Below are 25304 nucleotides of genomic sequence, written 5' to 3' on the forward strand. Positions count from 1 at the left end.
TGTGAATGGGTGAATGTAATGCACAATCTCTGTAAAGCGCTTTGGATAAAGGCGCTATATAAATGCACCATTTACCATTTACCACCTGTACCACTCCTTATTGGATGTAACAGCATCACCTGTACCACTCCTTATTGGATGTAACAGCATCACCTGTACCACTCCTTATTGGATGTAACAGCATCACCTGTACCACTCCTTATTGGATGTAACAACATCACCTGTACCACTCCTTATTGGATGTAACAGCATCACCTGTACCACTCCTTATTGGATGTAACAGTATCACCTGTACCACTCCTTATTGGATGTAACAGCATCACCTGTACCACTCCTTATTGGATGTAACAGCATCACCTGTACCACTCCTTATTGGATGTAACAGTATCACCTGTACCACTCCTTATTGGATGTAACAGCATCACCTGTACCACTCCTTATTGGATGTAACAGTATCACCTGTACCACTCCTTATTGGATGTAACAATATCACCTGTACCACTCCTTATTGGATGTAACAGCATCACCTGTACCACTCCTTATTGGATGTAACAATATCACAATGCATCACCTGTACCACACCTTATTGGATGTAACAATATCACAATGCATCACCTGTACCACTCCTTATAACATCACCTGTACCACTCCTGAGTTATAACATCACCTGTACCACTCCTGAGTTATAACATCACCTGTACCACTCTAACAATGCTATGCTAACATGCTAGCATGCTATGCAGCATGCTAGGTTGAGTATGCTAACTTGCTAGCATGCTAGGATGAGCATGCTAACATGCTAGCTAATGCTAACATGAACATGCTAACATGCTAGCATGTTATGCTAAAATATTATGCTAACATTCTACCATGCTAACATGCTATTATGCTAACATGCTATGCTAACATGTTAGCATGATAACATGCTATCATGCTAACGTGCTAACATGATATGCTAACATGCTATGCTAGCATGCTAACATGCTATGCTAGCATGCTAACATGCTATGCTAGCATGCTAACATGCTATGCTAGCATGCTAACATGCTATGCTAGCATGCTATCATGCTATGCTAGCATGCTATCATGCTATGCTAACATGCTATCATGCTATGCTAACATGCTATCATGCTATGCTAACATGCTATCATGCTATGCTAACATGCTAACATGCTATGCTAACATGCTAACATGCTATCATGCTAACATGATATGCTAACATGCTAACATGCTATGCTAACATGCTATGCTAGCATGCTAACATGCTAACATGCTATGCTAACATGATAGCATGCTAACATGCTATCAAGCTAACATGCTATCATGACCGTGTGGGGGTCCACAACACGAAACATCATGACCGCCAGGAATGCACCCAGGGAGTCAGCCCGGTTCCGCCGCCCCACGTCCGAAACGGTAAAAAAGTGACCGTGTGGGGGACATCCAGACCCACAGGAATGCGCCCAGGGTGTGTGTGTGTGTGTGCGTGAGTGCGTTACCTTCATATGATACATCATCATCTCGTTGGCCAGGTGGGATCTGAACTGAGCCTCGTGAACCTTCTTGTAGAGCAGAGACTGCGTGGATGACACAATGAGAACATGACCATCAACTCTACCATAATATCAAACACCAAGAGCCAGCAATTACTTCATTAAGTTGATGGAGCTCATCTATCGATAAATGCAACAGGTCTCTGTGAGTGTGTGTGTACGACCTAACTCGAGAACCGTTCGCCCTAACCGACTTCAAATTCGGCACAAGCGTTCCACACCCCAACAGGGGGTGCAGTGCCCGACCTTGAGTCGGTGGGATACACCATTGTCCAGAAGCAGCACAAAAGCTTCTGCCCAGGGCCCAAATTAGCCAATTCATCGGTTGCTGTGTGTGTCCAATACTATACAATGGTCGGTTGCTAGGGTCTAATATGCGGTTGCTATGGTAAAACAGTGGTTGTTAGGGTACCAATTAGCTGTTGCTAGGGTGTAATAGTTGGTTGCTAGAGTCTAAATATTCGGTTGCTAGGGTAAAAGCGGTGGTTGTTAAGGTGAAATGGATGGTTGCCAAGGGGTTGCTATGGTAAACAAATAAACTGTGTGTTTGTTGAAGGTGAATGGTGGCTACGGTAAAACAGTGGTTGCTATGGTAATCAACGAAACAGTGTGTGTATGCGTTTGTTGACATGTGTGTCACGTGTGTTTGTTGACATGTGTGACACGTGTGTGTGTGTTTGTTGACATAGCAACGGGCCTTGCGTGACATCATCATGACTGATGGCATAAAAAGATTAAGTGTCAACGGATCATTTCAATTCATTTAATCTCATCATCATCTGAAGGAGGAGGAGACACAGTACTGAGAGCAGCATGCCACCCAATATGGGAACCCATTTGCAAAACCATCTAATCTCAAGGTACATGTTACCTGACACTAAACATGGACATACATTGAATGGACATGCATCACATGACACCCGACAAGGACGTCCATTTAATGTACATGGATCACCTGACACCGTACGCACAATGTTCAATTTGAAAAAGATGGACACAAGGCACATTTTACAGGACACACTGAAGGGGAGCGACGTTGGCAGACGGGGAGAGGAATGGGCCTGGCTGTATCTGACGTCGCTCTACGGCGACAGCGCCACGGTCACCTGGATGAACAGCGGACAGGAATCGCGTCAGCCCTACGACATCATGGTGGTCCACAGCCCCGGAGGGACTCAGTACATCGAGGTCAAAGCAACCAAGGAGGTCAGCTATCATCGGGCCAGATTCGTCGCGTCGCACAACGAACTCAAACACGCCAGAGAGAACCGGTACAACACCGAGTTCTACTTTGTCGTCAACGCACTGGCGGACGAGCCCGAGCTGTACCACGTGACCAACTGGAACGACCACTGGGCCATTCGACGGTCGGAAGACAAGATGCCGAAGGAAATGCGTTTTGAAAAGGACTCGCTGATACTAGGAGCCCCGCCAGTCAGCCTCGGGTACGACGCAGGTCGGGAGAGATCTGAGTTGAGAATGCATTCCCAACAGGCTATGCCACACCCGCAGTACGACCCATCGGTCTGTCAGTGTACCCTCTGTACCCATCTGCTTGACCGTCTGTCCCCCGATGAACTGGATATGTGGACTTTGTGGAAATCTCTTACTCAGTCACTTTATCTGTCACAGTCTGGGTCCCTTTTAGGCCCATATGAATCATGCCCTTATAGAAGGTGTTAACAGATGATTCGCTACCATGGAAGATGAACTGTAAATATAACCAGGTGTATTATATAAGAGTATATTGTACGGTGACAACGGTATGTAATCTAAGCAGTAGCATTTCCATCTGTTTATCAAAACTTACCACTATCTATGTATGCTGACAATGTGACTCTTGTATGAGACACAATGGCTTGTTTTGTATTCATGTATTTAATTGGTCAATATATTAAAGTATCATAATCAACATCATTCATTACGTGTCTTGGGGTAATAACACACACACACCTGAGGTGTGTGTGTGTGTGTGTGTGTGTGTGTGTGTGTGTGTGAATAAAAATTCTGCTCTATTACATTGCTCTCTCACTTAAAGGTTTTTCAGGCCGAGAACTTATTTTAGACATTAAGCTGTTTGACAGCACTGTCATCAGTGTATGCCGCGCTATGAACTTGTAGGTCTGCTATTTTTGAAAAATCGTGAAAATGTGGTGCAAATCCTTGAATATATATTCTTTCAGGGTGAGCGTTTTTAACTCAAATCTTTGCTTCTTGGGGGGGGGGGGGGCGTCTCTGGAACTACATATTTTGAGATGGGGGTCGGCGGCCAATTAAATATAAATTTTGGGGTCCTTGACGTGAAATATTGAGAACCACTCAACCACGGTTTTTCAGAAATTTTTCATGATTTAGAATACTTTTTATTTTATTTCGACGTCAGGCCTAAATGGGTTAAACATATTAAATGGAGCTGGGAACTTCTCCTTTGGTGCATGTGAAAAAAACATTGTGGGTGTATGGGACTTATGACCCTAAACATAGGGACATAAGGATGGACATATGGCGGGACGCACATTGCTGTTCCTTCCTATTTCATTAAAAAAAAACTTTTCATCTAAATATAAAAGTACAGCAACTTGAGAAACTCTTCTTTAATATTTCATCATGACTTTTCACAAAAAAAAGAAAAGAAAAGATAAATAGCCAATTTAGACCCGAGTTAAAAACATTCATTTTGAAAGAATATATATTCAAAGATTAGCGCCACATTTTTACGATTTTTCAAAAATAGCAGACCTACAAGCTCATAGCGCGCCACTTGGTGGCGCACTATTGTTGACATGAGTGACACGTGTGTTTGTTGACATGTGTGACACATGTTTGTTTGTTTGTTGACATGTGTGACACGTGTCTGTTTGTTTGTTGACATGTGTGACATGTGTCTGTTTGTTTGTTGACATGTGTGACACGTGTCTGTTTGTTTGTTGACATGTGTGACACGTGTGTGTTTGTTGACATGTGTGACACGTGTGTGTTTGTTGACATGTGTGACACGTGTGTGTTTGTTGACATGTGTGACACGTGTGTGTTTGTTGACATGTGTGACACGTGTGTTTGTTGACATGTGTGACATGTGTGTTTGTTGACATGTGTGACATGTGTGTTTGTTGACATGTGTGACATGTGTGTTTGTTGACATGTGTGACATGTGTGTTTGTTGACATGTGTGACATGTGTGTTTGTTGACATGTGTGACACGTGTGTTTGTTGACATGTGTGACATGTGTGTTTGTTGACATGTGTGACATGTGTGTTTGTTGACATGTGTGACATGTGTGTTTGTTGACATGTGTGACATGTGTGTTTGTTGACATGTGTGACACGTGTGTTTGTTGACATGTGTGACATGTGTGTTTGTTGACATGTGTGACACGTGTGTTTGTTGACATGTGTGACACGTGTGTTTGTTGACATGTGTGACATGTAGGGTCACAATTAGCTGTTGCTAGGGTGTAATAGTTGGTTGCTAGGGTCTAAATATTCGGTTGCTAGGGTAAAAGCGTTGGTTGAAATGGATGGTTGCCAAGGTAAAACAGGGGTTGCTATGGTAAACAAATAAACTGTGTGTTTGTTGAAGGTGAATGGTTGCTAAGGTAAAACAGTGGTTGCTATGGTAATCAACTAAACTGTGTGTGTGTATGTGTTTGTTGACATGTTTGTTGACAATAGCTTGCATGACATCATCATGACTGATGGCATAAAAAGATCAAGTGTCAACTAATCACTTCAGTTGATCTCATAATCTGAAGGAGGAGGAGACACAGTACTGAGAGCAGCATGCCACCCAATATGGGAACCCCTTTGCAAAACCATCTAATCTCGAGGTACATGGTACCTGACACTAAACATGGACATGGATCACATGACACTAAACATGCACGTCCATTGAATGGACATGAACAAACACTGTTCAATTTGAAGAGGATGGATACAAGCCACATTAAGGTGAGTGACTGACAACGATAATGTATTTATATTATATATGTATATGTTTGTATATATTGTATGTATTGCGTGTGTTACAGGTGTATATATATATATATATATATATATAAAGTGACATTTCTTTCAATATACCATTAAATAGTCTTGAGAAAAAAGTGCTACTATTTGTCCGAAAGTGGCCTCCATGGTCGCCAGATTTGCCAGCGCTTTGAGTAGGTACGCATGCACTATAATACAATCCATTATACTTTCAACAGTTTCTGTCCTATTTTGACACTTCTTTTGGCAATGTAAACTTATTGTTTTCTCATGCCAATATAAAGCTAATTTTAATTGAATTTGATTGAAAATTGACAGTAACTTTCCATTTTACAGGACACACTGAAGGGGAGTGACGTTGGCAGACGGGGAGAGGAATGGGCCTGGCTGTACCTGAAGTGGCTCCACGGCGACAGCGCCACGGTCACCTGGATGAACAGCGGACAGGAATCGCGTCAGCCCTACGACATCATGGTGGTCCACAGCGCCGGAGGGACTCAGTACATCGAGGTCAAAGCAACCAAGGAGGTCAGCTATCATCGGGCCAGATTCGTCGGGTCGCACAACGAACTCAAACACGCCAGAGAGAACCGGTACAACACCGAGTTCTACTTTGTCGTCAACGCACTGGCGGACGAGCCCGAGCTGTACCACGTGACCAACTGGAACGACCACTGGGCCATTCGACGGTCGGAAGACAAGATGCCGAAGGAAATGCGTTTTGAAAGGGACTCGCTGAGATTAGAAGCCCCGCCGGGCATACTCGGGTGCGACGCAGGTTGGGAGGGATCTGAGTTGGGAATGCATTCCCAACAGGCTGTGCCACACCCGCAGTACGACCCATCGGTCTGTCAGTGTACCCTCTGTACCCATCACGACCCATCGGTCTGTCAGGGTACCCTCTGTACCCATCTGCTTGACCGTCTGTTCCCCGATGAACTGAATATGTGGAATATGTTGACTTGGTGGAAATCTCTTTATCGGTCACAGAAGCCTGTGTCCCTTGTACATAGAAGGCCTTATAGAAGGCGTTCACAGATGATTCACTACCATGGATTGACTAATATAACGACGTGTACAGTATTATAATATAATATAATAATATTATGAGTTCTAATCGGTTCTCTTCCATGATCTGGAGACTTTGGCGAAACTGCCTCTACAGGCTGTGAGCATATGCACTGTATATGTATACGTATGTATGTATGTATGTTTGTATGTATGTATGTATTGTATTGTATTGAATGGTATGTAATCTAAGCAGTAGCATTTCCAAACGTATCAATATACAATATGCTGACAATGTGACTCTTGTATGAGACACAATGGCTTGTTTTGTATTCATGTATTTAATTGATCAATACAGTGTATTAAAGTATCATAATCAGCATCATTCATTATGTGTCCTTGGATAATGTGTACAATCTAAACTTATTTTAGACATGTAGCTGTTTGACAGCACTATCAACAGTGTATGTTGGATTCAAATAATGTGTATTTTCAAAACACTAAACATCTTTTTTGTCACACCGTCACTAAACTCATTTTGACCGGGCACCCATTTTGGTGTTGGCATCATGTTATGCTTTAGCTATTGAAAAATAGCAGATCTACAAGCTCATATCGCGCCACCGAGTGGCGCGATACGAGCTTGTAGGTCTGCTATTTTTGAAAAATCGAAGAATGACTGACATTTCTAGAATCTGATCTCAGGTCAGAATGGGTTGATCAGACCAGTGTGTGTCCAGTGGAAACCTCGTATGAATCTGATCTCCGGTCAGAATGGGTTAAACTCGGTAAACACCCGGAAACGGTCGAGAAATGACAGAGTTTCTGTGTGGGGGAATTAGCAGACCTCTCTCTCTCTCTCTCTCTCCATCTCTCATGCACGCTCCACATTGTAATTAGACGGCAACAGACAGAGACATGGTGCATTTATAGATATAGATAAGATTAGTGACCATGCAAAATGCCCAGTCTTTGCTAAATCTTGAATATTGTCCTTTAGACGAGTCCTTTCAAAAGTCTTTCCAAAGTATTTCCCAACTCCTCTACAGTTAGTATGACGAATGAGGTGCCAGCACTGTATAGTCTTTCAAGTCTTTTAGTGTCGCATAATCTTTCCATAGAGTCTGTGAATATAACCTTTGGATAATACAGTACAAAGCTTCTTGAATTAATGTGGGAGTATGTATGGGTAAAGATAGAAGGGAAGGTCTGGCGGTAAAAAACACTTGATAACAACATTGTTGACTTTTCTTTGTTCCATTTTGAAGATGTTTTTGACGCAAGGTCAGTGTCGCTGCTGCTGCTGCAAGCCTATAGTGTACAGCTCCTCTGCTGGGGGGGAAATACATCACTGTTATCTGTGGTAATATAAAGTGCAGTATATTATATGGGAGGGCCTGTACTGTAATCACTTATGGGAGGAGGCGCTGTATAATCATGCCATCGGTCACAGCACCGACATCTTGGAAGATGAATCTCACAGAGGGGAAAGAGAGAGAGTACTCACGTACTCACGTGTTTCACTTAAGTAAAAGTAGCAATACCGCCGTATAGAAATATTCTGCTGCAAGTAAATTCAAGGAGGATTTCAAAATGCAGTTGGGCCAAAAGTCTATTTTCAAATGACTGAAATGTGCAAAGGGTTAATGTGTGTCCTCTAATGATAATCAAAATCTCCAAAGTAACTAGAAACTAAAGTCTTCCAATAATTGTAGTGGAGTATAAAGCACAATATTTGGTTCCGAGGTGTAGTGGAGTAGAAGTAAAGGTATTTGAAATTGGAAATACTCAAGTAAAGTACAAACACATACAAATTGTCAGTGGCGGCCTTATATATGTTTCAATCGTTTCAATTGAAACATATAGTCTCCAGGGGCCTCCCCCACCAAAAAAAATAAAAATAAAACATAATAATATATATATATATATATATATATATTTATTTTATTTTATTTTTTTAAATAAATAGTAGTAGTAGTATAGTGTGTTGTTTGGTTGTAATTGTTCCCACTTCCCAGTGTGTGCACTCACTGCACTAGCAGCGCTGACAGTTGCGATTGCATCATTGTATAGCCTATGCAGCCTTCCAGTTATGCCTTAAAGTAAAACATTGTTTAATCAAGCAAGCTGCGTTTGTGTATTTTCTACTTGGCTGTGTATGCTGTTCATGCTTTCAAGTCCGATAATACACACTGACAAGTTTTTATTTATTTATTAATTATTGGAATTATGACGTCATGAACGGGGCCTCCCGATCCTTAAGGCCGCCCCTGCAAATTTGTACTTAAGAATAGTACTTGAGTAAAGGTACTTGGTTACTTTCCACCAGACTCACGTGGGCGATGCTGATGCCACAGTAGATGGAGAAGGCGGTTGCCAGGTCCTCGTCGAAACGGTTGAACCACGGCCCGTTGGTTTTGTTGACCAACTCCGCCACGCCGATCACCTCTGAGAGAGTGAGAGAGAGAGAGAGAGAGAGAGAGAGAGAGGGAGAGAGAGATTGCGGATGGAATACAACCACCTTAAGGAATACAAATCATTGTGTGTATCGGTGAAACTGTTCATATAAAGCGACTAACATTAATGCCATTACATTTAAATAAATTGCTGAGTTGTTGCAACGACAGCAGTTTATATTAGCTTAGATTCCCCATCGATGATGTCACTGGTGGACGGGTTTCTGCACCAAGTACGTACATAAGTGTGTACGTCTGTAATCCACGTAACTCGAGAACCGTTCGCTCCACCGACTTCCAATTCGACACACAATCCACACCACCACAGGGAGTGCAGTGCCCGGTGTCGAGGGGCCGGCAGATAGCCAGTTGTCCAGAACCGGCAAAATAGCCTTCCCGGGCTCTGGACCTGATCACCCCTATATCCCCATATATGGAGCCTGTTCTGACATTACACAGACTCCAAATTTGGGCATGCCTGACATAGAACTCCATATATGGGCATACAAGGGACACAGACATAACTGGGTGGGACGTGCATTTCCAACTTGCATCGTTCCAAGTACGGGCACCCCCACGGTTGTCCAGAACCAACAAAAAAGCCTCTGCCCGGGATCTGGACAGGGCCCAAATTAGCCAATTGATCACACCTGATCTGCATAGACTCCATATTTGGGCATGCCTGACAAATAACTCCATATATGGGCATAAAAGGGACACACACTTAACAACTGGGTGGGGCATGCATTTCTAACTTGCATCGTTCCAAGTAGGCCAGTGCCCAACGGGCATGCACCGCTCTAGTTACCTCAATCTGAGCCTCAATTCCAATAAAAACGCTGCTAAAGGTCGTGCCTATAATGTATGTGGACGGAGCTGAATCATTTCGATGAGGTCACACCGCGGAAGCAAGCGTGGTCACGAAACTGTTTCATGTCAAGGATCCCCAAATTGACACTAAATAGCCTGCAGACCCCCTTTTGAAATGAATATGCCAGGGACCCCCATGAGAGAAGACCTTTATGGCTCCAGCAGTGATTATCAACCTGTTCAATTAGTCCCCCATTTTAATGGCATTTCTATCTCTGGGACCCCCAATTTATTGTGATCAAATGTGACTGAGGGGCTGCCATTGGTCATATGTATTTTTTTAATATCACATGAAAGCAGGGAATCATAGCTTCAAATTGACATATTGGTTGTTCAGTTTGACCCACCAGGTTTTGGCTTATAGAGTAATGTCTTGCAGAAAACAGTGAGTTGAGGCTTGAAAGGTTCACTTCTGTGGACTCTAACATTACACCTAGCTACATGTTTAAGCATTTATTTCATATTTACACGTCGATTTCAGCTCTGACATTTATTTCAGACAATGCTCTAGTATGTTTTTATCCTCTGGTGAGAATCTGGAGGCTGCACAATGGCAGCCCCTCAGTCAAATCTGGTCACATATTGTAAAATCAATATTAATTTAACTTAGAGTTACAGACCCGTAATGGTCCATTTGGTTCCAAACTATAATTTAGCTGGGGACCCCCTAGGGGTCCCCGGACCCCACTTTGGGAACCGTAGGCCTATAGCGACGGAGAAGCTACTACTCGTGAGATATTGATATAAGGGTATTCATTCTGGATTAATAGAATCAACGGATGATGGTATTCTCGACACTGGCACAGGTAGTACCCAATGTAGAGACATCTCGACATGGCACAGGTAGTACCCAATGTAGAGACATCTCGACATGGCACAGGTAGTACCCGATGTTCTCTGTTTAAAGCCACAGTAGTTGGCGCCAGGTGCCACATTTTGAATGTAGTACTGTTCAGACAACTACAGACTAAAGACAATACATATTTCCGTGGAAGGAAATGAGAATCGTGATCTCAATTCTTGTGGATGAAAATGGAGATTCACATTTTAGCAAGAACCGTGCAGCACTGCAGAAGGGAGAGAGAGAAAGAAGGGGGGGGTTAGGGCCGATTCATACTCCTATTTTACCGCTGTTTCGGCGCTGTAGTGCCGAAAAGATTTCGGCTCGTCAGAAATTTTCAGTAGCACCGAAGAGACGACTTTAGGACGGTACCCGCCCCCCCCGAACCTCAAATGACGTCACATTGTAGGCTCTACAGAGCCGAACCGACTTTTATTCATCTCTAAAATAGGAGTATGAATCAGCCCTTAGAATGAAGGAGAGAAGGAGAGAGAGAGAGAGAGAGAGAGTGATAGGCAGGAGGAGGAAAGCTAGAAAATGGGCAAGATGTAAAGTGGCAATGAGATAGACGGATGGAGAGAGAAAGCCGGGGGAAGGGAAGGGAAGGGAAGGGAAGAGATAAGAGCAGCAGCCATGAAACAGAAAATTGAGTGGTAGGACGTATGGTCCAGTGGTGCGGAACGGTGTCTTCTGAAACTACATCACCGTGACATCAACTCTCTGCGGTCACTCAGCTTCCCCCACAGCCCCAAAGCTGTCGTGACGAGGACAAAGCCCGGCAGAGACAGCCGTGAAAAGGTTGCACATCACGCCGATTCCTCATGTCCGCCGTCGTGACAGGCTACGAGTCACTCTCAGGTATAGCCGACACGTGTCCTTTGCAGCGTGACAGGCAGACAGACAGACAGACATGGCTCTCATGTGAATCACAGCTGTTCGCTTTGGCCACAAACTACTTTCATCCACTCCGCTGGGACGGGGAAAGCGCCAATCAATCAGTGTCAAGGTTTTCGTTGCTCTGTTTCCCACTCCCGTTCTCTTACAATGAACCGTCTCCCTGTGCTATTTGACCCGCTATGGCCTTGTCATCTATACGGCTCGCTGTGTGGCTTGAGCAACACGATGTAGCATGGCCACACCTGGCCGGTTTGTAGCTGTGTGTGTGTGTGTGTGTGTGTGTGTGTGTGTGTGTGTGTGTGTGTGCGTGACTCATAGGAGGCCTTAGCTATGTTTCACCAGTTTCAATTGAAACGGGCCTCCACCCTCAGGGGGGCCTCCAAGCTCCAACTGAACGTCAGGCGTCAGTCAACCCCCGCCACTCTTGGCCCTCTCTATCTCGCTCAATCACTGCCTTGCTCTCTCCCACAAGGTCAAGTTACACCTATTTTATGTTAATAACCTGGGTAAAATGTGCAGCATTGGGAGGTAAAGGGGAGACACTTTAATTGTGACGGGACGACAGGATGAGGAGAGGAGGTGTTGGTGCTAATTGTCGAGAGTAATGTCTGCGTGTGATATTGAACAGTCAAACTATTTGTATCAATGCGGCTGTATCAACAAAATAATGATGTAGGTATATATGGAGGCCTCATATTTGGTCTTGAAACGGGCCTCCAGATTCCTAAGGCCGCCCCTGTGCAGCAGCGTGAGTGTGTGTGTGTGAGTGAGAGCGGTATAGGTAGGAACCTTCGTACCGTTGTTCTCGTCCTTGATGGGGAAACAGAGGATGTTGCGCGTCTTGAAGCCGGTGCTGTCGTCCACCCCGCGGTAGAACAGCGGGTGGGAGTACGCGTCCTTGATGTTGAGGATCTGACCCGTGGTAGCCACGTGGCCCGCGATGCCCTGGTCAGCCGGGATACGGAACTCCTTCTGTGCACACGCACACGCACGTATGCAAGCAGATACACACACGCACGCACACACGGAGGCACGCACACACACACACAGGCGCACACGCAGGCACACACGCACGGAGGCACGCACACGCAGGCACACACAAACACACACACACACACACGAACGCACACGCACAGTTATATTCATCTCTTTAATAATGGAAGATGGCGATCCATAATATGTATAAACAATTTAGTCTGAGTGAGTGAGTGAGTGAAGTGTGTGTGTGTGCGTGCGTCTGTGTGTGTTTCACTGCAGCGCATACAGTGTACACACACACACACACACACACACACACACACACACACACACACAGATGCTGGAATCATTGTGTCCAGAACTGCGTGTGCGTGCGTGTTTGTACGTGTGCGAGTGTACTGTACCTCCTCATCAACCAAGCAAACACCATCAAACACCTTGGCCACCAACTCATGGGTGAATCGATCCAATAGGAACACAGAGCAGCTGAAATCATGCACGCGCGCGCGCGCACACACACACACACACACACACACACACACACACACACACACACACACACACACACACCCCACACACACACACACAGTTTGTTGATTTTCGCTACTTCATGCTTTGATAAATTCCACCAATCTCTCTCTCTCTCTCATACGGGATCATTCGAGGACAGATCTTACATTTCTGCATCGCTGAGGTTCCTGGCCTCCACTATTATCTCCTGCAGCAGCACTGACACATCATCTAAGAGAGAGAGAGAGAGAGAGAGAGAGACAGAGAGAGTTCAGTGTAATGTATGTCCCAGTGGATTCACTCAGTCAGTGTTACATTTGCAGGTCATGGGGTTCACATTGTTAGTCCATATAGAACATCTTTATGGCCATTCATTGTGCTCCATTAGTGATCAGTTTAATGGTCCGTCATTGATCCTGACCCTCTACGGGTCCACACGGCCCACGAGGGAGACATTTAGTCTGAGGCCAATTATCTGACGCTTCTCCCATCATTGGCCATATATATATAATAATATAATATATCCGTACATATATCCCAACGCAGGGAAACTGGAAGTACCCTCACTAAAAACGCCGGGACAACGCTCCACACGTCCCAAACTCTTCTCCCTTCTGGCTCCAAAACTGTGGAATGCACTTCCCATTGCAGTCAGAACTGCAGCATCACTCCCAATCTTCTGCCGTAGTCTGAAAACCCACCTTTTCAGACTCCATCATGGCCCATAGCACTTAGCCTAACCCCTTAGATAGCATTTCTGTTGGCTTAGATAGCATTTGACACAAACTTATAGCATGTTATGTAGACAGCACTATAATTGTATTGTATATAGTCATAGCACGCCATAGTACATATGTATAGCATAGTAGTGGGCGACTGTGGCTCAGGAGGTAGAGCAGGTCGTCCAATGATCCATGGGTCGGCGGTTCGAATCCCGGCTCCTCCTGTCTACATGTCGAAGTGTCCTTGGGCAAGACTCTGAACCCCAAATTGCTCCCGATGTGCTGGTTGGTACCTTGCATGGCTTCCGCCGCAATCGGTGTATGAATGGGTGAATGTAATGCACAATCTATGTAAAGCGCCTTGGATAAAGGCGCTATATAAATGCACCATTTACCATTTACCATTTAGTAAATATGTATAGTTTATATGTATAGTGTATGTATAGTTTCATTATATAGATATTCCACTGTTACTTTCTTAGCTTACGCATGTTTCATGATAAATGCTTTTATGTGATGTATTCCCATGCTTTTGTTCTTGCTTAAATGTATGTCGCTCTGGATTAAGAGCGTCTGCTAAATGCCTAAATTGTAAATTGTAAATTGTACATGCTCTCCAAACTCCATGGGGCACGCTTGGGCTTTAAGCAACTAGTCGACTATTCAACTAGTCGACTAGTAAATCCACTAGTCAACCTTGCTTTTGTAGGCCTCAAGATCAGATAGAATGCTAGATTATAGTCACCAATGTACACAGTTTTTTAAATGTACAAATATCATACAACCTTTTTTAAGTTTTTTTAACTAAATAATAGGTATAGTTAAACGACTAGTACTAGAAGTGACTTCTAGTCACTTCTAGTGACTGAAATGTTAGGAAAGGACTAGTGGACAAGAGATCCGGTATAAGTCATTATACTCTTGGTTTGCATGCTGAAAATAGCAGATCTACAAGCTCATCTCATCATACATCATCTCATTCTGGCCAATCACAATTTGAGGCCTCACCTTCGTCAACAATGTTTGTGTTTGTACTTTTACATTTGACGTAATTTGACTATGACTATATCAAATGTACACTATGACGTATAAAATTCTTGTCATTCATTGTCAATGGGAATTGAATGTTTGTGTAGGACAAAGTCTGTGCATACACACCAAAAAGATGGACATAGGAGAGGCTAGCGCCCCTCAAAAAAAAAGAGTAGTCTAGTCTAGTCTAGGCGTGTCATTATCTGAAGTTTACAGCAAATCCACCACGGTGCAACCGGCTTTGTCGAGCGACACAGTCTACAAAAACACCATAGAGCACCAACGTCTGATGTCAATATCGGTAGAGGGCACAGGTTCATGTACTTTTTATTTGCATTGTAATCCCCATACGGGGGATTTTAGATTGCCTAGATTTATTTTATTTTTTCTGACTGATTTCTTGACTACTGCAGTTCTTGCCTGATGTCGCGCCTGAGTTCCGACCAATTCAGACCGTACTGAATAACTTCCAACTTGCATGAGGTCTTCAGACTAGGACTTAGGTCTAAGATAAACAGGTCCTCCTGCAAGGTAGTGCGAACTATAAAGGAGAATGACACGTCAATCTCCCACCATGCAGCAGCACGTCAAATGCGTCTGACGTGGGGGTTTTCCCTTGTGCTCGACCTTCTTCCATGCGGAGAAGGCCTCTAGATTGAATTTCCACAGATCCTCGGATGTTTGGTTTCCGGGCATGACCACCATATTATGTACAGCTCTCCATTGTAGACAAATGCTGCGTGACCGTGCTGTCCTTCTTGAAGCAGCTGGGCAGAAGGTGTTCTCAGCCAGAAGCTGGTGTCAGTGTCAAACACACCGATGTTGTTGTCGGAGACCGCAGACCTTAAATAGCCCCCAAATACAAACATCTTCGTCCCAATGATGGTGGCAGTGACGTGATGAGGCATGTGGTGGAGTTCCTCCGGTGTTAATGGGAGTCCAGACCATTGTGCTGGTGTCCAACTTGTACACGTCTTTGCAGCCAAGCTTTGGATGCCATAAGCGTCCATAGACATACATGACCTTCCCCAGGACACAAGCTGAGAGGTTGCACGTCTCTTCTGGAACAGTCCCAGAAGCCTTGGTTCTTCTGACCCACAGATGGGTGTCCACATCCAATGAATAAATCATGTTCCAGTACTTCAACGTCGTCCAGCGCAGAGACACTGTGTTGAAGACGCTCACATCCATCCGACCACGGTTTCCATCACGACCTCCTCCAAAGGCGAACACCTCGTGCTTCACTGCGACGGCAGCACAGCGGTATGCGTTTGGTCCTTTCGTTCAGATGTGCCGTCCAGCGGAACATCGCTCACTCTGTATATCAGGTCAGATTCTTACATAGGGCCGTATAAAATACTAACTCAAACTAGTGCTGGTTGCCTGGGCTAGGACCCGCCACAGTGGTGTCCGATTAGAACTTAACCCGGATGCCGAAACCTCTTACGCGACGATATGTGACCAGTGCCAGTGGTTTAATACACAAGGGGGCCATGGTCATTTTTCAGTTCTTTACATATTATGAAACTGCACACTGTAACCTTTCATATGATGTATTGCTCATTGAAATTGGGGGGGAAATGAAGAAGATATGACCATTTGAAACTTGTTTAACTGTAAACACCAAAGTACAGAATTAGCCGTTCTAAGATTTCAAATTATTTAGCATCTCTGAGCCAAGGAATGGGTGTGACAATGGTCACTTGTCTCCACCCCTAGATACTTGCATAAACACTCCCCCCATCCTCTAACCACTCCACACTGTCAACTGCACAGAATGACTTGAGTGGACACTTAGTAAAAGAAGCCAGAAGGTCATCTAGAACTCTTAGAATAAGAATAAATAGAGATGATAATGTATCAATATTGCAATATAGAAATATAGGACGGACGTTGTTTAGTGTATGTTTTGTAATAATACAATCTAAAAAATAACTAGTAGGCTAATTGAGTTTTCAAATAATTACATGTAGAGTAAAACTACTTGCCGCTAACACTGCAAGTAGGCTATAATTTATTCCATGGAGTTACTTGTAGTTTTAGACCCATGTTTTTAATTGCTAAATTTAAAAATGCTGTATGTTTACATTACATTATTAATATGTACAAAGGTACCTTTTTACCCCTAAATGCATGGCTTGAATCAGCCGTGCACTGATGTGAAAGAGTCAAAACCTTACCAACAGAAAGTCAGGGGAAAAAATACCTTAGACGTGTGTTATGATGCTTCCACTTTGAAGTACTACACTATGTCTTCTCATTCAATATTTGAACAACAATGTCACAGATTGATCAAATTATATTAAAGACGGATTTCACCGCGACGCGCGATCACGCATGGATGTCATGGATGGATCAAATTATATAAAAGACGGATTTTACCGCGACGCGCGATCACGCACGATGTTATTAATTCATGTAGGCTATTGATCATCAGGCAGCTGCATCCAACGGTAATAAAGTTACAGAGATTAAAACACAGTGCTAAACATGCACATGTGTGCACTGAAATAAAGGGCAGAAGAATGGATTTACAACTAACACAATCGTCAGAATGCGTGTGGTCCGTGTGGAGACCACAAACAAACAGCAACTTTTTCTTCAGTGGACGACGGGTAAATCAGTTAATTTATACTTTTATTACAACATCCAACAGCATCATATCAAGTTAACAAAAATGCTGATGTTGTAGGCTATTTATTGACTATTGTCACAAACACACGGCTACTGTAACTGGAGAACAAAGATAGCTATGGCCAATCGAAACGACTCTATGTAAATACGTGCAGGAATGTTCACACCCCCAAAATACGGCAAATAAACTGTACTTATAGAGACATTTTTGCAATGTAAATACAACGACTTAATGACACTAAAACGACTTTCTGATGGAATAAAAACATTCTTTAACATTCCAACTGTTTTAATGTGGCTAAAAACGAAAAACACCAAAAAAAAAGAAATAATCTATTTGGTCCTATAGTGACATAACAGAGTTGGCGACTTGTGGTTCAAATTACTGGCACTGGTCACATATATCTGCGTTGTGAGGCCAGATATTCTGTCTCATGCTGAAGGCTGTGGAATCTCTCCACGACAAGACTACGCAGGTTGCTGCTAGATCCTCCTAAACCTCTTCAGATTCTTCTTATATAAGGTTTTACTGGGTGTGTGTCACAATGACAGCCGTGCATACCCATATATGACATTTATACATTAGCCTGATGTCTGTGCTGGATGTCACTGTTGTCTCCATATATGGAGCTCCAGGTTGTCTCCATATATGGAGCTCCAGGTGAAAGCTTTCGTTACAGACAAACAACGGAGTCCCAAATAATAAATAAATTATTAAACAGATGCATCAAAAGTAGCAGATCCACAAGAGCTTGTAGATCTGCTGCTTTTCTTTTTCTTGTTTTTTAATTTGAATCCAGGAATCTATAACAGTTTTGGACATGTGAGGTTTCCCTCCCGACAACAGACGATATCATATACAAAAACAGATGGAGGGCGAGAGACAGAGAGGTATGGGCGGAGAGGGAGAGAGAGAGAGAGAGAGAGAGAGAGAGAGAGAGAGAGAGAGAGAGAGAGAGAGAGAGACTCACCTAAGTGTGTGAAGAGATTCTTGGCAACTTGTAAGAGTGCCTACGGAGAAAAGCAGAGCGAGAGTGCAATTGAAGAGCTCCTGTAACAACACGGTGTGTGTGTGTGTGTGTGTGTGTGTGTGTGTGCGAGTGAGTGATGGCCCAGACCATTGCCACACATTAAAGTTCAGCCTGCAGTGCTCACTCAAACACACGCACACGCACACGCACACACACACACACACACACACACACACACACACACACACAACCACACACACACACACACACACACACACACACACACACACACACACACACACACACACACACACACACACACACACACACACACACACACACACACACACACACACACACACACACACCGACGCACACACACCACTTGTTCAGTTATTTCCACCAAGCAGGGAGGCGGAGATTAGGCAGTGGTGGAAGGTAACCAAGTACATTTACTTAAGTAACTGTACTTACTGTGAGTAACATTTTGAGGTAGTTGTACTTTGTGTCAAAAAAATTCTGCTGCTCCACCAGGCCTACATTTCAGAGGCAAAAATTGTACATTACAGTATTGATACCTCTACTTAAGTAAAACACTGTACTTTTTCCACCACTGAGATTACGTTTTCACCCTTGTCCGTGTGTGTGTGTGTGTGTGTGTGTGTGTGTGTGTGTGTGTGTGTGTGTGTGTGTGTGTGTGTGTGTGTGTGTGTGCATGTGCGTGTGTGTGTGTAGATCCGTGTGGCTGTGTACATCTCTCAGACACAGCCGATTTTATCCAAAAACTCAGACCAGTGTACACGTCATCACCTTTGGAGTCATGTGGAAAACTTGCATCATTCAGAATTGTCATGAATGTGAAAAGCTTCCTCACAACCCTGATGACCACGACTTACAGAGACCTGGGCTAGCCAACCCAGCCTGGCGGAGATATGCGATCCGATCGAGGAGCACACTTTTCCAGTTAGTTTTCATCTGCAGTCACTTCAAAAAGGCATAAAACCCAACTGGTTTGTTTTGTTTTAGTATCGTTTGTTGAGTATTGCACATCACTCGTTTTACTTGGTTTGATGGTTATAGTTAAAGTTCTATTAATTCATTCCTGTTTGTTCGGCGTTACCTGGCTGGTGCTGAGTTCTTCCTGGAATGACAGAAGGATGGGGCTGAGGGTGGAGCCAGCGTCAGCAAGGACCTAACCAGGTTACTATATCGCTGTGTGATCCGGTCTAGGCGTGGTTTAGACCAGGTGAAAATAATATAAATAACACACCGTCGCATTGTTTGGGTCCCTTCCCAAGAGAGTTACGGTCCGCGATGTTTGTTTTTAGTCTCGCTACGAGTTGGAATAAAAGATGGATATACCAAACAAACTATTCCAAGAAGTACTTGAAGAAATGTGTCGAATTCATACGCCACACCAAGGCTTTTATACTGTAGCTTACTGTAGGTGGTTCAGGCATCTGGTTAGGATGCCTCTCGAGCGTCTCCCTAGGGAGGTCCTCGATGCACGTCGCACTGGGAGGAGACCTCCGGGCAGACCAAGGCGCAGGGACTGACCCCCCAATCCAACCCATTGATGCTGAGTGCCAGGCAGGTAGGTCCCATTGTTACAGTCTTTGGTATATGACCCGGCCGGATATCGAACCCCCGACCTCCCAGTCTCAGGGAGGACACTCTAACCACAGGGTCAAGGTCTGGTGTGTATGTGCGTGCGTGCGTGTGTGTGTGCGTGCGTTACCTGGCACTCCACTTTGAGTTTCTGTTCTTTCTGGAAGGCCAGCGTTGAGGTGAGCACAGTGGAGGTGTAGCAGAAACAATGCTGGATCAAATGCTCGTCTGCCTGGGTGTGTCTGGAGAGGAGCACACACACACACACACACACACACACACACACACGCACGCATGCACACACAGAGGTGGTTAGACCCACTGAAACCCTATTTTATACTATGTTGTACCAATGTATCCGATCGAAAAGCTCACAGTCGTCACATCACACATGAGTTGTGAGGTTGTAGATCAGATGAATTAATTTCACAGTGAATGTCTGTGTAAGTGTCACAGTGCACAGCCACACACAGATGATGGAACCACTGTGTACAGAACCGACGTGCAGTTTCCTCGCCAGCAGAGGGCATCAGTGGCACACCTCTGGTCGGCAGTGCACTGCCCTATTATAAATGCATAACTAATAATATATCGAGCATGCGTTTGGATTATTGGACTGAAAAGCATGCATTTCACACAACGTTGAACTATACTAAATGGTGCAACAGTCTCTTTTACAATAGTGGCCTTGTTAGAGCTGCAGTGTTACCCAATTATTTGTACAAATACTTTTATTCACAATGATATGAATGACAGGCCCGGGGCGGCCTAGCGGTCCCCCCCCCCCACCCCCCCCCCCCCCCCCCCCGCTTCTCTCTCCCCGTTTTCTGTCAACCCTACTGTCAATGAAAAAAGAAAAAGGCAAAATTAAGTGAATATAAGTCAATAAGTAGTAGTACAATAAGTTACTCTCCACCACTGGTTCTGTGTATATAGGCTACATGGAGCCTGGAGATGTATTGTCTTGGTGTTATGGTGTCGCACGCTATTATGGTAAATTAAATGTGGGTTTTCTTCTTCTGTTGGAACAAACTGTGAAGACGAATATCCCCCGAGGGGACAAGACAAAAGAACACCATTACAAGACGTTTCCAATGGCTGAATATGACAGTTACTGTACATGCAGAGATGATAATTAGTACACCTGCATGGTGTTTGACTGTGAATGCTCGAGGGCACCAGAGCCATTGAAATACGACAGAATATCTTTTCACAGCAGACGTTTTTAACTGAAATCTTTGCTTGTGGGCCCGGGGTCCCTGGGGGGTCCCTGGGGGGGTCCCTGGGGGGTCCCTGCTGGAACATCATATTGTGAGATGGGGTTTAGCGGCCGAACACATATAATTCTGGGGGTCCTTGACGTGAAAAAGTTGAGAACCACTGGACATATAGAAACATGGGTTTTTCAGAAAACTGTTCTAACGATTTAAGAAGACATTTGTATAGAATCCGGTCTCAATGGGTTATAATTTATAAATTAAGGTAATTGGACTGTAATTATTGTGTTCATCACTTTCATCGTTGCAGCTGGTGAGACGAGGCTGATTCTAATTACTTCATGTGCCGCTGGCTAGCTTTAACTATAACAATGCATCCTAATTTCAAATAATTAAAGTGGATTAAAAGAAAAAGTAATATTTCTAGTTGTGTGTGTGTGTGTGTGTGTGTGTGTGTGTGTGTGACCTTTAAACAGATCTTAAATCTGAGTTTTTCCTGTATACTATTTAAAATGCTGCCCTTTGCCCCAAAGTGACTGCAAAGAATTGCTGCTATTTGTAAAAAAAAGAAAAGAAAAAAGCTTTATACCCTGTCATAACATGTATAATATAACGATGCAATGTGACATAGCTCTGTTTACAAAATGCAGTACCCCCTCCAACTCTATACACTTCCCCCATTTTCAACTATTTTTTATTGTATTGTACAATAAAGCTCTGTTGAATTGAAATGAATTGGATAATATATAGTCCTCCCCTGCTCTGAGATGGCAGGCATTTCTGCTGCTGGCTGCATAACCCGTTTAGACCTGAGGACCATTCCACAAAATGTCTTCTAAACAGAGCCGTCTCCTAGGAGGACCATTCCACAAAATGTCTTCTAAACAGTGCCGTCTCCAGATCCAAAATCCAATCTGGGTGGGCAATGCCCCCCAATGCCCCCCCTGCTAGAGACGGCACTGCTTCTAAATCATGACAGTTTTTCTGAAAATACCTATTTTTCTATGTCAGGTTCTATGTCAGGTTCTCAAACTATTTCATGTCAAGGCGGACCCCAGAAATTCTATATAAAATTGACCCCCATCTGAAAATATGTTGTTCCAGGGACTCCCCAGAAGCAAGGTTTTGAGTCAAAAACGTTCGCTCTGAAAGATTTGCACCACATTTTCAGGATAAAAAAAAGCAGACCTACAAAATTGTAGATCTGCTATTTTTCAACAGCTAAAGTATGACATAATGATTCCAAATACCACCAAAAGGGGTTCCCGCCCAAAATGGGATAAAGAAATAGCCGGAAATATTATCTCTATAAATTATCCCTTGATGGCTTTATCCTCGACTGCATGGGTTGCATAGAATGTCCTTTCCTCTCCGCCGTCATCATCATCATCAACATCATTATGCTGTGTCTGCATCGCCACGTTAATCCACATGATCAATGTTCCCCGCGCCGCACAGAGACCTCATTACGGTAGCGCTGTACACTACCTTTTTTTTGTCCAAATGTTTTATTGTGTAGCGCGCCGCTGGTGCATAGAAGCTTGTAGGTCTGCTATTTTAGAAAAATCGAAGAACGACTGACATTTTTTAGAATCTGATCTCAGGTCAGAATGGGTTCATCAGACCAGTGTGTGTCCAGTGGAAACCTCGTATGAATCTGATCTCAGGTCAGAATAGGTTAATCCACATGATCAATGTTCCCCGCGCCGCACAGAGACCTCATTACGGTAGCGCTGTACACTACCTTTTTTTTGTCCAAATGTTTTATTGTGTAGCGCGCCGCTGGTGCATAGAACGCACCTCGGGGCATTAGAAAGCACCCCGGGGCATTGTTCTCTTCCCTTAAGCGATTAAAACAGGGAAAGCATGCAGTGTAATTTTACATTATTCGAGGGGCGCTCCTATATACAGGTCTAATGTTTGTTTTTTAGTTAAACAAACATTAAAAACGCCAACGCAAACACAAACATTAAATGCCATTACATCACCAAATCATAGCATCATGAGTTAGACTTTAATATATTAGCTCCCCTCACTTCACACAGGTGTGATTATATATATATATATATATATATATATATATATATGTAAAATGGCACTGCTATATACGCAGGCGCATGCAGGCGCGCACACGCACACACACACACACACACACCTCTGACCGCCCTGCTTGTTGAAGACGCACGCTAGCGCCACCACCTGGCCGGTGGCTCTGCTGGGCACGGGAACACACAGCATGGACGAGATCTCACAGGCCAGCATACTGGACAGCTGTCTGCGCTCCTCCTGATGGACGAGAGACACAGAGGGCAGAGAGAGAGAGAGGCAGAGAGAGAGAGGTAGAGAGAGAGAGAGAGAGAGAGAGAGAGAGAGAGAGAGAGAGAGGAGAGAGAGAGAGAGAGAGAGAGAGAGAGAGAGAGAGAGAGAGAGAGAGAGAGAGAGAGAGAGAGAGAGAGAGAGAGAGAGAGAGAGAGAGGCAGAGAGAGAGAGAGGCAGAGAGAGAGAGAGAGTAGAGAGAGAGAGGCAGAGAGAGAGAGGCAGAGAGAGAGAGAGGTAGAGAGAGAGAGGCAGAGATAGAGAAAGAGAGAGTCAGATAGATTAACAGACAGACAGACAGACACAGACAGACAGACAGACAGACAGACAGACAGACAGACAGACAGACAGACAGACAGACAGACAGAAGAGAGTGAAAGACAACACTGAAGAATGTCCACCATGCTGTGTGTGTTTGTGTGTGTGTGTGTGTGTGTGTGTGTGTGTGTGTGTGTGTGTCGATGAGGAGCAAACCATCTGGGATGGACTAAGTGCATGATGTGAACAGCAGAGATGATCCTTCCTTACCACACTCATGTCCTGTAGTGTGTGTGTGTGTGTGTGTGTGTGTGTGTGTGTGTGTGTGTGTGTGTGTGCGTGCGTGCCTTACCACACTCATTTCCAGTAGAGAGATGGACCGCTTCTTCTCAACCACCTGACCGAACCGCCCAAACATCAGCTGGAGAGAGAGAGAGGGGGGGGGGGGGGGGGGGGGGGGGGGGTCGAGAGGTGAGATGGAAGGAGATGAGCGATATCCACCAACCACATTTTCCACATGTCTCCACCCTTCTCCGCTCCCTCCATTGGCTCCTGGTCGCTACCCGCACAGAAAAACAAAACTCTGATGCTGGCCTTCAAAGCAACCAAAGGTATATGGCAACCCCATATGTTCAAAGGCCGGCAGAACCTTCACTAAAACAGCCGGGACAACGCTCCACACTTCCTAGACACTTTTCCCATCTGGCTCCAAAAGTATGGAATGAACTTCCACGTTGCAGTCAGAACTGCAGACTCAATCTTCCGCCGTAGTCTGAAAACCCACCTCTTGAGACTCCATCTTAGCCCACAGCACTTACCGTAGCACTTGCCCTATAGCCAGCCCTCGACGACCTTACAGGCTTATGCTAAGTCTCAACTTATGTAATTTACTGATGATGTAGCATGTTATGTAGACAGATGCCATCATTATTGATGTGGCATTCCATAGCATTCCATAGGGCGCCACAGTCCCGCCCCCTTTCATGACGACGCCAGGACCAGGAAATGATTCCCAATGCATTTTTCCCCATCGACATTTCAAAAGGTATTTATTTATTTAAAGACGGTTACGCCGCGGACAAAGCCAAGTAGTATTTGTGACTCTCTTCGATGCAGAGACAAGACTAACTGTTCAGGAGAGGAGAAAAGCATTTATTCTTTTTTTATCCAAATAAAAAAAGTCGTATCTCAAACTAAACAACCAATGTGTCATTTTGAACGACGGCTACGGAAGTCGGCTCCGGCAACCGGAAATGGATCAGTGCTCGATACATAAACCTGCTCTCCGTCGCAGCCCTTTCCACTACGGCAGAACCTACACTTACACGCATAGCGTCTACAACGCCATGTCATAACCATGTTTATTGAAATTATAGCTGTCATACATTTACACCGATTGCTCCATCACCTCTCCTACGATGTGTAATGTGCTGGCATGCTCTGTAT

At 44.3% G+C, this 25304-nt stretch overlaps 1 protein-coding gene across 1 annotated transcript in view; it reads right to left on the bottom strand.

Moving 5' to 3' along the window:
* Window positions 1–25304, bottom strand: part of pde2a (phosphodiesterase 2A) — a 267443-nt gene that overhangs the window by 12521 nt on the left and 229618 nt on the right. Inside the window, exons 12-20 of the mRNA XM_083773654.1 lie at window positions 24211–24279; window positions 23440–23570; window positions 20198–20309; window positions 18460–18499; window positions 13268–13331; window positions 12995–13076; window positions 12410–12584; window positions 8884–8996; window positions 1500–1577 (exon numbers count right to left, since the gene is read on the bottom strand). Coding sequence (XP_083629780.1) covers window positions 1500–1577; window positions 8884–8996; window positions 12410–12584; window positions 12995–13076; window positions 13268–13331; window positions 18460–18499; window positions 20198–20309; window positions 23440–23570; window positions 24211–24279 — 864 coding nt within the window. The remainder of the gene's footprint in view (window positions 1–1499; window positions 1578–8883; window positions 8997–12409; window positions 12585–12994; window positions 13077–13267; window positions 13332–18459; window positions 18500–20197; window positions 20310–23439; window positions 23571–24210; window positions 24280–25304) is intronic.

This window comes from Protomyctophum parallelum, assembly GCF_964188405.1.
Source record: "Protomyctophum parallelum genome assembly, chromosome: 9".
NCBI lineage: Eukaryota > Metazoa > Chordata > Actinopteri > Myctophiformes > Myctophidae > Protomyctophum > Protomyctophum parallelum.